The sequence below is a fragment of the Elephas maximus genome, chromosome 24 (assembly GCF_024166365.1).
Source record: "Elephas maximus indicus isolate mEleMax1 chromosome 24, mEleMax1 primary haplotype, whole genome shotgun sequence".
NCBI lineage: Eukaryota > Metazoa > Chordata > Mammalia > Proboscidea > Elephantidae > Elephas > Elephas maximus.
Window position 1 is genome coordinate 36,421,266 of NC_064842.1, and position 14,537 is coordinate 36,435,802.

At 40.7% G+C, this 14,537-nt stretch overlaps 1 protein-coding gene, 1 long non-coding RNA gene and 10 other non-coding genes across 20 annotated transcripts in view; 1 reads left to right on the forward strand and 11 right to left on the reverse strand.

The window, feature by feature from the left end:
- Nucleotides 1-32: 32 nt before the first annotated feature.
- On the reverse strand, nt 33-3,751 carry LOC126066839 (uncharacterized). The gene is made up of 11 exons (XR_007515274.1): nt 3,560-3,751; nt 3,064-3,110; nt 2,836-2,868; nt 2,601-2,638; nt 2,108-2,136; nt 1,783-1,826; nt 1,198-1,223; nt 960-1,015; nt 581-610; nt 345-387; nt 33-162 (listed from the first exon to the last, which is right to left on the reverse strand). It is a non-coding gene; the product is annotated as an uncharacterized LOC126066839 (long non-coding RNA).
- Nucleotides 233-306, reverse strand: LOC126067107 (small nucleolar RNA SNORD81). The gene has a single exon (XR_007515338.1). It is a non-coding gene; the product is annotated as a small nucleolar RNA SNORD81 (small nucleolar RNA).
- On the reverse strand, nt 452-528 carry LOC126067110 (small nucleolar RNA SNORD47). The gene has a single exon (XR_007515340.1). It is a non-coding gene; the product is annotated as a small nucleolar RNA SNORD47 (small nucleolar RNA).
- Nucleotides 841-924, reverse strand: LOC126067113 (small nucleolar RNA snR60/Z15/Z230/Z193/J17). Its single transcript, XR_007515343.1, has one exon. It is a non-coding gene; the product is annotated as a small nucleolar RNA snR60/Z15/Z230/Z193/J17 (small nucleolar RNA).
- Nucleotides 1,081-1,158, reverse strand: LOC126067108 (small nucleolar RNA SNORD79). Its single transcript, XR_007515339.1, has one exon. It is a non-coding gene; the product is annotated as a small nucleolar RNA SNORD79 (small nucleolar RNA).
- On the reverse strand, nt 1,584-1,648 carry LOC126067119 (small nucleolar RNA SNORD78). Its single transcript, XR_007515348.1, has one exon. It is a non-coding gene; the product is annotated as a small nucleolar RNA SNORD78 (small nucleolar RNA).
- On the reverse strand, nt 1,900-1,963 carry LOC126067112 (small nucleolar RNA SNORD44). Its single transcript, XR_007515342.1, has one exon. It is a non-coding gene; the product is annotated as a small nucleolar RNA SNORD44 (small nucleolar RNA).
- LOC126067118 (small nucleolar RNA SNORD77) lies at nt 2,416-2,480 on the reverse strand. Its single transcript, XR_007515347.1, has one exon. It is a non-coding gene; the product is annotated as a small nucleolar RNA SNORD77 (small nucleolar RNA).
- Nucleotides 2,703-2,787, reverse strand: LOC126067106 (small nucleolar RNA SNORD24). Its single transcript, XR_007515337.1, has one exon. It is a non-coding gene; the product is annotated as a small nucleolar RNA SNORD24 (small nucleolar RNA).
- LOC126067120 (small nucleolar RNA SNORD75) lies at nt 2,943-3,004 on the reverse strand. The gene has a single exon (XR_007515349.1). It is a non-coding gene; the product is annotated as a small nucleolar RNA SNORD75 (small nucleolar RNA).
- LOC126067111 (small nucleolar RNA SNORD74) lies at nt 3,420-3,497 on the reverse strand. Its single transcript, XR_007515341.1, has one exon. It is a non-coding gene; the product is annotated as a small nucleolar RNA SNORD74 (small nucleolar RNA).
- A 291-nt stretch (nt 3,752-4,042) lies between the features above and the next one.
- ZBTB37 (zinc finger and BTB domain containing 37) overlaps nt 4,043-14,537 on the forward strand; it is a 33,381-nt gene continuing 22,886 nt past the window's right edge. For 2 of the 9 annotated variants that reach the window (XR_007515276.1, XM_049868255.1), the window contains exons 1-4: nt 4,043-4,148; nt 4,657-4,853; nt 6,128-7,078; nt 8,951-9,050. Coding sequence is in view for 8 of the 9 variants with exons in the window: in XM_049868255.1 (XP_049724212.1) it covers nt 6,162-7,078; nt 8,951-9,050 (1,017 nt within the window). In the remaining variant the exon portion in view is untranslated. The other 7 variants (XM_049868261.1, XM_049868260.1, XM_049868259.1 and 4 more) reach the window with 7 other exon arrangements.

Sequence of the window (14,537 nt, forward strand, 5' to 3'; positions counted from 1 at the left end):
CCTGATATAACTGAAATAAGCACTCTTCCAGATGTTTTACAGGATGTTTTATTAAAATTACTCAATAACAAAAATAAAAACCAAACCCACTGCTGTCAAGTGAATTCTGACTCAAACAGGTTGCTTGCTCTTATCCCATGAGCATTCCATCCATCCAACTGTCTGCAAAAAACAAAAGATGCCAGTTTTAGTCACACATCCAGATTTCAACTTCATTGCTGTTTGGGGTACACAGAATATCAGATCTTATCATCATCAAGTAATCAGTAAGAGAGTTCAAGTTGGGGTGGATCATCATGTATTCTGTCCTAAAACCCAACAATGCTGACATCTTCAAGCCTCACCTTTCAATGGAAAGATTCATGGTTGCTGGGGTCACCATACATCCTAGAAACAAAAATTATTTTAATTGTGGCAAAAAAATTTAGTGTGATGCTTTCGTTAATAAAGTAACCTCAGAATTAAAATGGAACGGTTTTTGAGTGATATCATTCTATTTCATTTGGCAGAATCATTACATCACTGGTTACTCTAATACACACATAGGCCATAAAAATTTCCACAAGGTATTTAAACTAACCTGCGTTTCTCCAGATGTGAACTTCAAATCCTGAAATTGAAACAGTCCTGAGTAAGACATTTGTATGAAAGTCATTATGGTCACCCAAGCCCGCTGACAGTTGTTTTTGATTCACAGCAACACTGTGAGACAGAGCAGAACTGCCTCCACAGGGTTTCCATGGAGTGGCTGTTGGCAACCACTGTGCCATCAAGCCTCTGTAGTAAACCAAAGTCCTGGCTAAATTTCCCTTACAAAGGTATAAACCTGATTGTTTCAGCCAGATACATCAGATAGGAGCGAAAGACGTAAGTGTTGTTCACCACTGTTAAGTCTGCTGAACTATGTTATCATCATTGTATCGGCTTTAATACCCAATAAATATCTGAGACTACTGTACCTTTGGCTCAAAACTCCTTGTTCCATCCGCTGCAGCAAAAAGCTGACTCTACACACCTGCAGAAATGTAGTCAAAGTTTAGTAACTGGTAACAATAAATAAATGTCTAAGATTTTTTGAAATACTGTTTCAGTTTTAAAAAATTACTCTTCATCCTCTTTCAGAGAGATTCCCATTATTTAAAAACATCATCAACAGTATATTGCCTAAAGATACACAAAAATCAATAAAATACATACCTTTTAAAGGTTTCCACAACCTGCACCTGAAAAAAGGGTATTTCTTTAAATACACAGCTGTTAAATCCTAAAACTCGTTTACTTTGCAATGTCTCCTCCACCATTTGGCTCAAGAAAAACGCTCCCTCTTCTATAGGGTCGCTATAAATCGGAATTGACTCAATGGCAGTGGGTTAGGTTTTTTTTTTTTTTTGGTTTTCCCTTAAAACAGTCAAGACCAGCACATTTCACAAACAATGTTAAGATGCCAGGTGTGAAATGGCGTATGTCCTTACCCAAGCAGGTCATCCACGGATAAAAATGTATACCACAGATAAAACAGAAACAGATACTACATTACAATGCTAATCATCATTAAATTCCTCAGAATTATTTAGCACACAGGGTTCTTCAGTGTTAAATTTGTCTACATGCTCATTTCAGGTCAGACATTTGATTAACATCATTGTAAACCCTGTTAAACGCATGCTCAAAGAGCACTTCAAGTTAACACTCGCTAACCAAACTTTTAAAAACTATTAAACCATAATTAATAGTTTAAAAATTAACAGTTCAGTTAAGTGTAAGTCTTGAGCCTGTACTCACCAAGAAATAAACCTCGTCCAGTCAAGTCGACGACTCAGGTCCTCCTAGCAAATAAAAAATGGTTTTTATAATAGCTAAAGATAGTTTTTTTGTTCTAAAAATGTAACAAATGCCTGAAATCAGTTAGAGCTAATAATTAAGACCTTCACATTTAGTCAGTATTTGCTTATCATCATTCAGGCTTATATTTACAGTTAACAGGACAAGTATCTGACACAATCATTTCACGTTAGCATTGCTTTCAGTGCCAAAAAAAAACTTGTGGGCCATACTTTGTCATGTTTGCCAAGTTATCTACGTTTATTTGCATTATAACTTTACTTACCTTTTGACTCTCAGCTGTTCATCAACTCTCTACAAAAAATGGAAAAAATGTTTAATACCGGTAGTTTTTATTTTAGAAACCCTGGTGGCACAGTGGGTTTTAAGTGCTAACAGAAAGATCAGTTCAATCCAACCAGCTGCTCCCTGGAGAAAGATGTGGCAATCTACACTTCCGTAAAGATTTACAACCTTGGAGACCTTAAGGGGCAGTTCCACCATCTTATGTGGTCACTGTATCAACGGGATGGCAATGGGTTTGGTTTTGGGTTTTGATTATCTTATTAGCAGTAAATCAGTTTCACTAATGCCAGATACATCAGACAAGTGGTAAATCTCTTCATGCAATCTGCTGAACTATGCAGTCATCACAGTATCTGTTTCTTCCAGTTTCCCAGCGTTAAACGCAAACCATTCCAATGCACTCACCTCCCTTTTACTAAACTGAAATAATGGGTGAATATAAACTACCAAAGGACATACAAAAAAAGTCTCACCTCTTTGCCCACGGCCAGAGTTTAAGGCTCTTTAAGACCTGGGAAGAAGGGTTTCGTGTTAACACAAGTGTAATCTCTATATCCCCCGAACACCGTTAAGGGTGCCTCAGTTTATTAGATATTGGTGGTAATAACTCTCATCACTCTCAAGGTCAAGAGTAGCAAATAAAACGTCATCACAGTGGCACTGACTTTCACCAAAAATTCCTTTTGTTATGCAATTTCACTACCTCACCTTATCAATTGTTCTCATCCTTCGGCACATTAACTGCAAAACAAAAATATTCAATATATTAAAAAAAAATCCTGTTCGCCCAGATTACATCAATTACTTAAGTACTAAGCCTCAGCACAGAATTTTTCAGAAATTTCTTCTGTCCACTACTCTTACACCATCACAGGCTTGATACCTCTAGGCAACGTATTTCTTACTTCCCACAGTACTCCCTCCTAGTTCACTTACCTGACTGGAAGATCCCATCAAAGGCAGCATTGCATGCGTGACCAGGCCTATTCCAAGGAAAAAAATAACGGATCTTTAAAAATTTTACCAAGAATTACCCTTAAAGCTTATTCCTTATTTTGGAATCATTTATGCAGGCAAGTTGGGTTCCCCAAAAATTCCGTTTCACGCTAGTAAAGAATACATACGACTCGTTATAAGGGAGCAGTGCACCAAGGTCAAGAACTACTGAACCTAATACTGGTGGACTGCAAACAGCCATTAAGTGAGCCACGCGGACTACCGCAATCTTCCACCTTTCCGAGGGTGAGCCGCCGAGGCTCAGGCCTCCGATACAAACTCGAGTTGCCCGGCATGCACTGCCATCAGAGAAGTTGGCATTCATCAAGTCTCAGATGTCCCTACCAACACAGGTTTCATCACAGGAAGGGCACGCGAGCAAAAGGCCTCTCTGCAAACCACCCAACAAACCGAGTAATTTAGGTCGCACCCATACCCAAGGCGTAATCCTGAACCACGCGAATCTTCGGGAGCCGGCAAAGCTCGCGCCTGGCCTAGAAAATGCGACCTTAATTGTTAAGGGCTGGTGACCAAGACTCAGAGCAAAATCCTGTAAGCGACCACCCAAAAACAACTACACCTACGACGACGGTCGGTACCCCAAAAAGACCGAGATGGCGCCCAGGCGTCTGTATATAAAGGTTCTTTCTCCTGACGTCATGACGCACGCTGCCCGCCAGCGTCTGCGCCAGCTCCTATACCTCGCCTTTTAGGCTCCTCCTCCAGCCCCACCTCTTTCCCCGCCCCCTAAGCCCATCCCCTCGGCTGCGCCCCGCCTCGCTTTTGTGGGCGGGAACCACGAGTGCCCGCGTGACGCAGGTCTCCCGCCCTCCTCCCGACCAGGGAGGAAGGGAAGAGAGGGGAGGGGGCGCGAGGGACGGAAAGCGCTGGGGGAGGGGGGAGGGGGGGCGGTGTAAGGGTGAGTGATTTCCTTCCGGCACGTCGCCCGCTCCGGGAGAGGAGGTGGGGGGTTTCACTTCCGGGACGGTGTTCCGGCCCATTCCGGCCCATTTCCACCCCCGGAGGTAGGTACTGCTCCTCAACTGGGCGCGGGCCCCCCACCCCGGTCCCGCTGGCCTGCGCCGGGACCAGTTCACCCCGTTTGGGCCGCAACCCGCTTCTGGGGCGGCAGCCACCTCCCTTCACCCTCCCAAGGCACCGGGCGACCTTCCACCCTCTTGGCCCCGGGCCGGGCCGAGCCTGCCGGACCCGCCCCCTCGCGGGGCCCCGCCCTCAGGACCCCGGGATGGGCGGCCCCCTCCCCCACCGCAGCCCGGACACACCCAGATACACACACCCACCTCCGGGCCAGCTCCCCGCCCGCCTACGCCTGCCGCCTGGACCGGGTCCCGGGGCGCCGCCCCCTTCCCGGTCCTGGAGGCTCACCTGAGCGTTCACTGGCCCGACGCTCTGCTCCCCTTTCCTCCCACGTTCCTCGGTGACATACCCCCCCCACGCTTCCTAACGCCGACCAAAGCCACCCAAGTACTGAAGTGGCCGACCCCATGCCGTTCCCGATTCTGCCTCTTACAGCTCTCACCCCTCCAGTGCCGACGGTAGAGAAAGACTACTCAAGGGGCTTCCTCCTCACTGGGGAGTTGCCGGAAAGAGCAAACCAAAAAGGCGCTCGTGTAGGCTCCAAAATAAACACATCTGAATTCATGATGGCATCGACAGAGGCTCTTATTGGATTAAAAGTTTCAAAACAAACAAAAACGCTTTGGAAAAAGGTCAGATTGGCTAAAATTGGTTCTTGAAAGCAGTGTGTACACTTCCCTGTTTAGTGATAAGTGTGTTGTAAATAAGGGCCATACTTGTTAGGATAAGTTCCTGAAATTCAGGTTTTAGATAACTGTAATGCGTTATAAGTTTAAAGACAGATGGATCTGGCTAACTCTCAAGTCACTGTCTTCCAATTGGAATTGATAACAAACTGTACTCTCAAATATTGAAGACTTGGATGTAGTTACAGTGTTACTTTTATAGCCTTTTTTTTTTCTTTTAATGTAAAAGCTTTGGCCATAGTTTGTAAATATGCCTTTTTTTTTTTTTGGAACTAGTATTTAAATTTCAGAATCAAAGTATTAGCACCACTTTGAAATTCCCAACTTTGTGATCAGATAGAGGCAGATTTACCTAGCCTTTCCTAATGCTAAGAAAGAAGTGAATTTCAAGTTCTCTGCACCTTTATTGAGTCCTGATACAGCTGTGGCACTTTTCCTGTCCTAGATTTTGTCTCAGAGTCCTAAACCCTTTTTGCAGGGGCTCTGACCCATGCTTAGAAATATTAGTTTATGTTCATATGAGGTATTAGTCACTTTATACATGAGGCATGTAGTGAAATAAGAAGAGGTATGTCTCATCAGCCTATCAGGTTATAATTGCGTTTATTCAAAAAGCTTATTTCGTCTTTCTCCAAAGAAAAGTTGTGAGAATTTATATTTGGTCTGCAAATACCTTATGGTAAACACTTAAAGTCTAAAGTGCTTTCCCCCGTGCTCTGTTGAACTTCTGTACATTTTGATGTTACATGACTATTAATAAAGAAAATAGGGTAATAGCTTGAATTTTTAGGAGTTTAACAGCTTTTTTGTGTTAACTTCCCTCACCTTGACACTTAGACTTAAAAAAAACTTTTTAGCACTTCTATTTCCCCATATAAACATAAGGAAGTTATTTCTCTTTACTTGCAGATTTTGAAATTTTATCAAACAATATTTTTATGTAACAAAATTGGGATTGGAAATTACCAGGGGAATAAAAGGTGCCCTCGTGGGTCAGTGGTTAGAGCAGTCGACTGCTATCCAAAAGGTTGGTGGTTCGAAACCACCAGTGACTCCGTGGAAGAAAGATGCGGCAGTCAGCTTCAGTAGAGACTTATAGCCTTAGAAATCCTGTGGGGTTGCTATGAGTCAGAATCGACTCAATGGCACTGGGTTTGGTTTGGTTTTCGGGGGAATAAAATTATAATTACTGATGAGAATATGGTTTTCTCTTTCAGCAGGGTTGAATGCCTGCCTGTATCCTCAGGCACGACCATGGAGAAAGGTGGGAACATACAACTGGAGATCCCTGACTTCAGCAATTCTGTCCTGAGCCATCTAAACCAGCTGCGCATGCAAGGCCGTCTCTGTGATATTGTGGTCAATGTGCAAGGACAAGCTTTTCGGGCTCACAAAGTGGTACTGGCGGCCAGTTCCCCCTATTTCCGGGATCACATGTCCTTGAATGAGATGAGTACTGTCTCCATTTCAGTCATCAAGAACCCTACTGTTTTTGAACAGCTCCTTTCTTTCTGTTATACAGGGAGGATATGCCTGCAACTGGCAGATATCATCAGCTACCTGACAGCTGCCAGCTTTCTACAGATGCAGCATATCATAGACAAGTGTACACAGATCCTGGAGGGCATTCATTTCAAAATTAATGTGACTGAGGTTGAAGCCGAATTAAGTCAAACGAGGACAAAGCATCAAGAGAGACCTCCGGAGTCTCACAGGGTTACACCAAATCTAAACCGCTCCCTTAGTCCACGACATAACACCCCAAAGGGAAACTGGCGAGGTCAGGTTAGTGCAGTGCTGGACATCAGGGAGCTGAGTCCCCCTGAGGAGTCCACCAGTCCTCAGATAATTGAACCAAGTTCTGATGTAGAGAGCCGGGAGCCCATTCTCCGGATCAACCGAGCAGGACAGTGGTACGTGGAGACAGGAGTAGCAGACCGGGGGATCCGGAGCGAGGATGAAGTTAGGGTTCTTGGAGCTGTGCATATCAAAACTGAAAATCTGGAGGAGTGGCTTGGGCCTGAGAATCAGCCTTCTGGAGAAGATGGGAGTAGTGCAGAGGAGGTCACAGCCATGGTCATTGACACCACAGGCCATGGTTCTGTAGGACAGGAGAATTACACCTTAGGGTTTTCAGGAGCCAAGGTGGCAACGAGCAGTGAAATTGACAGGTAAGATTTTTTTTTTGTCCACCCTATGGCTGTTGTGCAGACTTCACTGAAGTGGGCCCTCTGTAGTACAGAGAGCATCTTCCTTACCTGATGTTCTTAGCCAAGTAAGTTGCTGTTGGGGAAACTGGAAATGTGCCAAGAGACTTGCATTCTTACGTTTTAAAGCAGGACGCTCCTAGTCCTGAAGTATTCACAATGTTGTGAGAACTCTGGTAAAGTTAGACACTTCCATGGATCAATAGCATCTGCAGCTAGGATCAGTAATTACCAGGGCTTCCTGGGAATTGCAGGCTGGGAGCTGATCATCAGGGGAACCTGGCAGCATTGCCCTTCCTTGGTGTGTTATCACACAGGTAGGTGGTCTTGGGGAGTTTCACTTTCCTTTGTAGCAGTGTTTACTTTTCTTTACCCGTGCCTACCAAACTGGAAAAAATATGGAACCAGCAAGGATTGTTCTTTTTAAGTTAATATAAACATAGTTGTTTCAAAGAAAAACTTTTTGGATGTTTTTATTCCTCTTTTTACTTGTCATTTAATGATACCTTCCCTGTTTTGTTTCATCTATGACTGCTGCCACACAGACCTGAGAGTCACCTTTTTTCCACCAGTGCTATTATGCCCTTATGCCTCACTTTTCTCTTTCTCATATATTACAGTTGTTAGAACATTTCTTTTTGGTGGAAATACCACTAGTTTCAATCTAAGTCTATTGAAAAAAAGCCTCAATTGAAAGAAAGAAAGAATTCCTAATTTGGCTGGTAGTATTTGTTCTTTTTCTCCCTAAAAAATAAGTTAAAATTGACTTCATGAGCACCAAAAGCAGAAGCTGTTACTTTGGTTTTTACCTCATCCTGAGAGACATACCATATTTTTATGGCAATAACACGCACCCTGTACGTTTGTTTGCCGACCACAGCCTCCCCCTGCAAGGTATTTTCAGAAGCACAGCTATGCTGGTTTTACATGTTGCTGTAAAAAAAATTAGTACAGTGCAGCTGTGAGAATATCTCTAGGGTATGTGTGGTGAGCAAACAAACGTAGAAAGCGCACGTTAATTTGTGTAAAAATACAGGTATGCATCATAGGAATTTATATAGTATATACTATATTCACTTCAGGCGGTTTTGATTTATGTATTTTTTCTTTTTTTCACTTTTATCGAGCACAGTATTTATTGTCCCCATATGTTAGACCTGTATCATAAGTAATGCTAGTTTAAACGTAAAGATTTTTAATCTCCATGGTCCACATCAGCAGTCGGAAATATCACGGGAGTTGAAGGAGTTGAGGGAACAACCAAAAATCTAATTGTTACATAGAAATAAAATTATAAACCCGGTTTTAATTTATATTCCTGGATTTCTTTTACGTTCTCCCCTTGCTTGTGTAAGGATTATTGTTATTTGCCATTGAATCAATTCTAACTCACGGTGACTCCATTTCTGCAGAGTAGAACTGCTTCTATGATTTTCAAGCCTTGACCTTTCAGGAGCAGATTGCCAGGCCTTTCTTCCAAGGCAGCTCTGGGTGGGTTCGAACCGCCAGCCTTTCAGCTGGTAGCCAAGCACTTAACCAGTTGCACCACTCAGGAACTCCTGTGGAAGAGTAGAAGCTTGTGTTTTAGCCTCAGCGTCACCAGCTCACGTGGTCTATCTGATGAGTCGTTTTTATTAAATTTACTAGGGCAAACTCTTTTTACAGACACCTTATTTTAAATCATATATTTACTCTGTGGAAGTATTTCTTAAGTTTCCCTGCTGTTCAGCTTGTTCCCCCATATTCAGGCACTCGATAAAGGGAGAAGACATCACCAGTTTGAAATTCTTTGACACAGTTTTTCTATTAGTCTCCTTTATGCTCCTCTTTCAACAGATTTAGCCCGTCTGGCAGTATTGTTCCCTTGGTGGAGAGACACAGAGCCAGAAGTGAGTCTCCTGGGAGAATGGATGAGCCTAAACAGCCCAGCTCCCAGGTATGTAGTCGTGGATTTAGGAGGTGTGGTTGGAGGAATTTTGTGTATGAGCAGAATATAGTGAATAAGAAAGGAGAGATAGCAGTGGGCCTGTTAAATGACTACTATATTTGATAACTTTTTTCTTTATTCTTGCTTGTGAGCATGCAGGAAATACACTTTTGGTGTCAGCAGAGTTTGGGGAGTAGAAAAAGATAACAAGATTGTGGAACTCTTTCCCGATTATAGGAAACTGTAGTCCTGAGAGTAATACAAAATAACCCCTGAAAACTACATGCAGGTAATTTAGGACCTGGGGTGGAGAGTCTGGGTTTGTACCTGTGGGTGGGTATAACGCTATACATGCATTATAGTTAACTAGTTTACATGTTATTATATATTTGCGAACAAATTGGTTATGCGTTTTTATGTGTTCTATTTTGTTGTATGTTTTCATTTATTTTCTTCATGAATTTTTTCCTAAACTAAACATCTAGAAAGGATAAGAATGCTACCTTCTATTTCCTTTGCTACTCTTCAGCACCTAGTATAAGTGGTTGGCTGGATTTTGTTTTCCTTTATCATTGAAGGTTGCTTTAAAAAAAAGATGGTGAACTCACAGAGTACAATAAGTTGTAAAAAAAAATATTTGCGTTTAAAAAGGAAACACTGGTGGATTTTTGTTTTTAACATCTTATAAAGTATTAAGAGTGCATAGCTTAATTTCTTGGAAACCCTGGTGGCATAGTAGTTAAGTGCTACAGCTGCTAACCAAGGGGTCGGAAGTTCGAATCTGCCAGGCACTCCTTGGAAACTCTATGAGGCAGTTTTACTCTGTCCTATAGGGTCGCTATGAGTCAGAATCAACTCGACAGCACTGGGTTTGGTTAGCTTAATTTCTTAGCTTCTGCGTTATGCTCATAGTGTCTTGTTCAATTTTTCTCTAAACCATTGGATGTTTATTATGTATATTGTAATAGCCTCAAGACAGTGTTTAGCTATATTTATCTGCATATCATTATGCTGGTTTTTTTGGTACCAGAAAAAGAACTGTGACTATTATGAGAGTTTTTTTTTTTTTTTAATAAGGAATTAGAAAAAATGTTAGGAGCTTGGAGGAAAAATAAATTTAGTCATGTAATTAAAGCCATTTTTCTCTCTTATTCCTCAAATAGGGTACGATAACTATGTGAGGGTGACCATTGTGCAAATACAGCAGTGAGATAGACCTTACGATTTAATGATAAGATAGGCTACAAAAGACATATAAATAGGGGTATATAAACTTCAGTAATGGGTTGGGGGAATAAACCAACCAGTTGCAGTTGATTCGATTTAGATTCACGGCCACTCTATGTGCACAGTGGAACTGCAATCCATAGAATTTTCAAGGCTGTGACCTTTCAGAAACAGATCACAAGGCCTTTCTTCCGAGTTATCCCTGGTTAGGTTCAAACCACCAACCTTGCAGTTCAGTAGTCCAGCACTTCACCACTTGCCTCACCCAGAGACTCCGCTGGGAGAACAGTGTTGTTTTTGTGTGCCATCGAGTTGATTCTGACTGAGAGGGACCCTGTATGACAGTGTAGAACTGCTTCATAGAGTTGCCTAGGCTGTAATCTTCACAGGGGCATATCACTGGGTCTTTTCTCAGTGGTAAGGCTGGTGCATTTGAATAGCCACCCTTTTGGTTAGCAGCTGAGCCTGCCTTAAGACAAATGATAAAAATTGGAATTCTGCCAAGGTGTTTACCTGGCTGATGCAGAAGGTACAGGCTATAATGAAATAGGAGATGATTAATATTGTCTAGAGTTGAAATTGGAGCCCCGGTGGTGCAGTGGTTAAAGGGCTCAGCTGCTAACCCAAAGGTCAGTGGTTCGAACCCATGAGCCCTTCCACAGGAGAAAGAAGTGGCAGCCTGCTCCTGCAAAGATAACAGCCTAGGAAACCCTATGGGACAGTTCTGTTCTATAGGATCTCTGAGTCGGAATCAACTTGATGGCACACAACAGAGATGTTACTAAGGGATAAGGTAATATACTCCTTAATATGTATGAAAGTTTGTTACAGTGAGTGTATTCACTAGTTATTTTTCCCCACCACAGAGAACTAAAACAGGATGTGGACTTACATTACAGTAAAGAAGAATTTTGATAGACTTAAAGACTTAAAGAAGAGCCTCTTAATTACAAAGGTGCTTAAACTGGAACAGACTACTAAAGTCATTCCTTTACTCAAAAACATTTTGTGTTTTTTTCTTTTTTTCTACTACATGAAAGTTAAAATTGTTGGCCTGATTTTCCAAGTAATTTAAAATCTTTCTAATCCAGCTTTTCCCAGTGCTCATCAGCATTCACCATCTGTCCTAAGCAGGCGAACTTTCTTTGTGTGTCGGAACCACATCAGACTTATTCCTGTCCTTGCACCTCGATTCTGAGATGGCTTATTCTTCCCGGGCGTCTGGGTTCTACCCAAAGCCCAGCTCTCATTTCTGTCTGCCCTAACTAGCCCACTCCTGCTTAATCTTTTCTTCTTAAGCCAATATAGCATTTACAGATACTACTGTATAATTTTTGTGTCGCCTACTAGATTGAAATCTCCTTGAGAGCAGAGACCACATTTTTTAATTTTTGTATCTTTGAGATTCTTATCAGGTGTCCAGTAAATAGGGATTAATTGTTTTACCTCTGAGTAACTCTAAGGTGATGAGGGTTATTTAATAGGTACCCAATAAATGGCATCTATGGCATTTGTGAAATCCCCAATTTTGTAGATATGTAAATAAAATTAACACGCCATGTCAGATGATTTTTTTTAAAAGTCTTTTTAATTTTTTGAGCCTCTGATTAATAATTGGATTGATGGGAGGCCTTGAAGTGCATCTAGACTGGTACTCCTTTTAGAAAATGTAGAAATCATTGATTTATGTAATAATGTATTAAGGAATAGCTATTGAAAACCTGCTGTATACCAGATCAAAGTCCTAGGTATGTCCCTGTGTTTGCAGAGTTTACAGTCTATTAGGGAATTTCCAAGCGGGAGAACGGAAATGATCCACCTTTTAGCAGCAGAGAGAACCAGGAAGTGGCCATTTTTGCCCTTGCTTCGTTTCAAAGTTCAAAGGAATAGAACTACCAAAGATGTATTGCTGTTTTTGACAAGGGCTCAGTCTACATTTTATGCTCACTTATTTTCTCTTTTATTACGACTTTATTATATCTTACATGAGACCAATCATGATGTGTGATTTTTGTGATAATAGTTCATCACTGATAATTTGAATACATTTACGTTCTACTTGTGAATAATATTGTTGTGTCATTACTTTCTTTAATTTTGGGGTTTTTTTTTTTAAGGGAATTGGTACCTTTTGAAGGGGCCCTGATTGTGCATTGGTTAAAGCTAGCAACTGCTAACTGAAAGGTCAGCGGTCCGAAACCACCAGTGGCTGCATAGAAGAAAGATGTGGCAGTCTGCTTCCGTAGAGATTTACAGCCTTAGAAACCCTGTGGGGTCGCTGTGAGTCAGAATTGACTCAACAGCAGTGGATTTGGTTTTGTTTTGTTTTGTTTTGTTTTGTTGGTACCTTCAAGATTATAAATAATATCTTGAGTTTGTAGTGTTTAATACTGACTTATATTTTATGAGTACTTAGTGGGTGCTGGGGCCCTGGTGGTGCAGTGGTTAAGCCTTTGACTATTAACCAAAAGGTCAGCAATTCAGATTGACCAGCTGCTTCTTGGAAACCCTATGGGGCAGTTCTGCTCTGTCCTCTAGGATTGCTGTGAGCCAAAATCCACTTGATAGCAGTAGGTTAACAGGTGCTACATTAAGTGCTTTAGTGTATTAACTCCTTCAATGCTTATAGCAAACTCTAAGGGAGTTGCTATTATTGTATTTGTTTTACAGGCGAGAATGCTGAGGAATAGGGTAATAAAGTAACTTGTTCGGGGTTATACAGTAAGTAGGATGCAGTCGAACTCAGATTCCAGCACCTTAATTGCTGTACTGTACTATTCATTTAAAATATTTCAAGTTACAATTATATTTGATTCTCATGAGAATCCCATAAAGCTAGCAAAGCGTGCGATTACCTTTCCATTTTATGGATGGAAAAAACTGAGCCTCAGAGAAGTTGTTCTTTGCTCTGTGCATGGTCACCCAAGACTTTTTAGTGGAATAATCTATTTCTTTGTCATTTCAGTTTTGATTATCCAGGGAAATGGAGCAGAAAAAAAGTTACATAAAACAAATCAGATGTAATCTAATACCTCAGTTTTACTATTCAACTCTTGGTGTCACATACTGCTTCCCAAAACTGCTAGTAACTGCCTCTGTTGGAAATGCTGAGAGCTTCATCAGCTAATAGATGTAAAAGGAGACAAAACACATTTTTAGAAATCACAGGAAAGGGCCCAAGAATAACTGCAAACTGTGTGACTCTTTAGTTCATTCAGAGTCAACGTTTGACATTTTCTACTCTTTGCACTTTTAGCCTCCATTGTTAGGTACCATCGAGCCATTTTCGGACTCACAGTGACTACATGTGACAGAGTGGAACTGCCCCATACAGTTTTCTTGGCCATATTCTTTATAGAAGCAGATTACCAGGTCTTTCTCCACAGTGCCGCTGGGTGGGTTTGAATCTCCCACCCTTTGGTTAGCGGCTGAACTCTTAACCATTTGCGCCACCAGGATTCCTTGAGCCTCTGGTAAAAAGTATATAATTCCCTCCTTCATGTTTAAGAAGTTTTTTTTGTTATTGTTTTTTCTTACATAGTGACTTCAGAAATCCGTAGGCTGAAAAATATCAGTAAATAATTTTTAAATGGTGATGTTATAATGATGGAGTTTTGCCAGAAAAGCATTTATAAATCTAAGATTTTTAAATTATTCATTCAAAGGAATATGTTGTTTCTACTCCCTTTCAGCTTTCAGATAGGAGGAACCCATATTTATTTCATATATTAAATACATTGACTATTTAGATTGTTACGGTTCAGATTAGATTAAACAAAACTAAGATCTTATTTGATGCATATTAAGAAATTATTATTAATTTTTTAAGTGTGATAGGTTTTTGGTTATACTAAGACAGAAGAGTCTTCATATTTAGAGATAACTGAAGTATTATGGGTGAAGTTATATGTCTGGGATTTTTTTGAATATAATTTAGAAAAGGAAAGAAATAGATGTGATTAAAAAAGCAATTGTCTGTGGGTTGGTAATTGTTAGATGATAAGAATTTAATGTACTAGTCTGTCTAAAATTTTCAACAATAAGTTTAAAAATGTGTATCGTTTGACCTTCATAAAAAAATTAAAATGAATTTTATGTTTTAAATATTTGTTTTTACTATTACTCATGTAGCAAAGACAAAGAAAGTAGTTATTTTGCAGTAACTTGAAGTGTTAATTATCTAATTAAGAGTTCCAATGCCATTTTTGTAATACTTTTTTTTTTTTATGTTTTTAATAAACTTATTATCACAACATAAGAAATTTAACT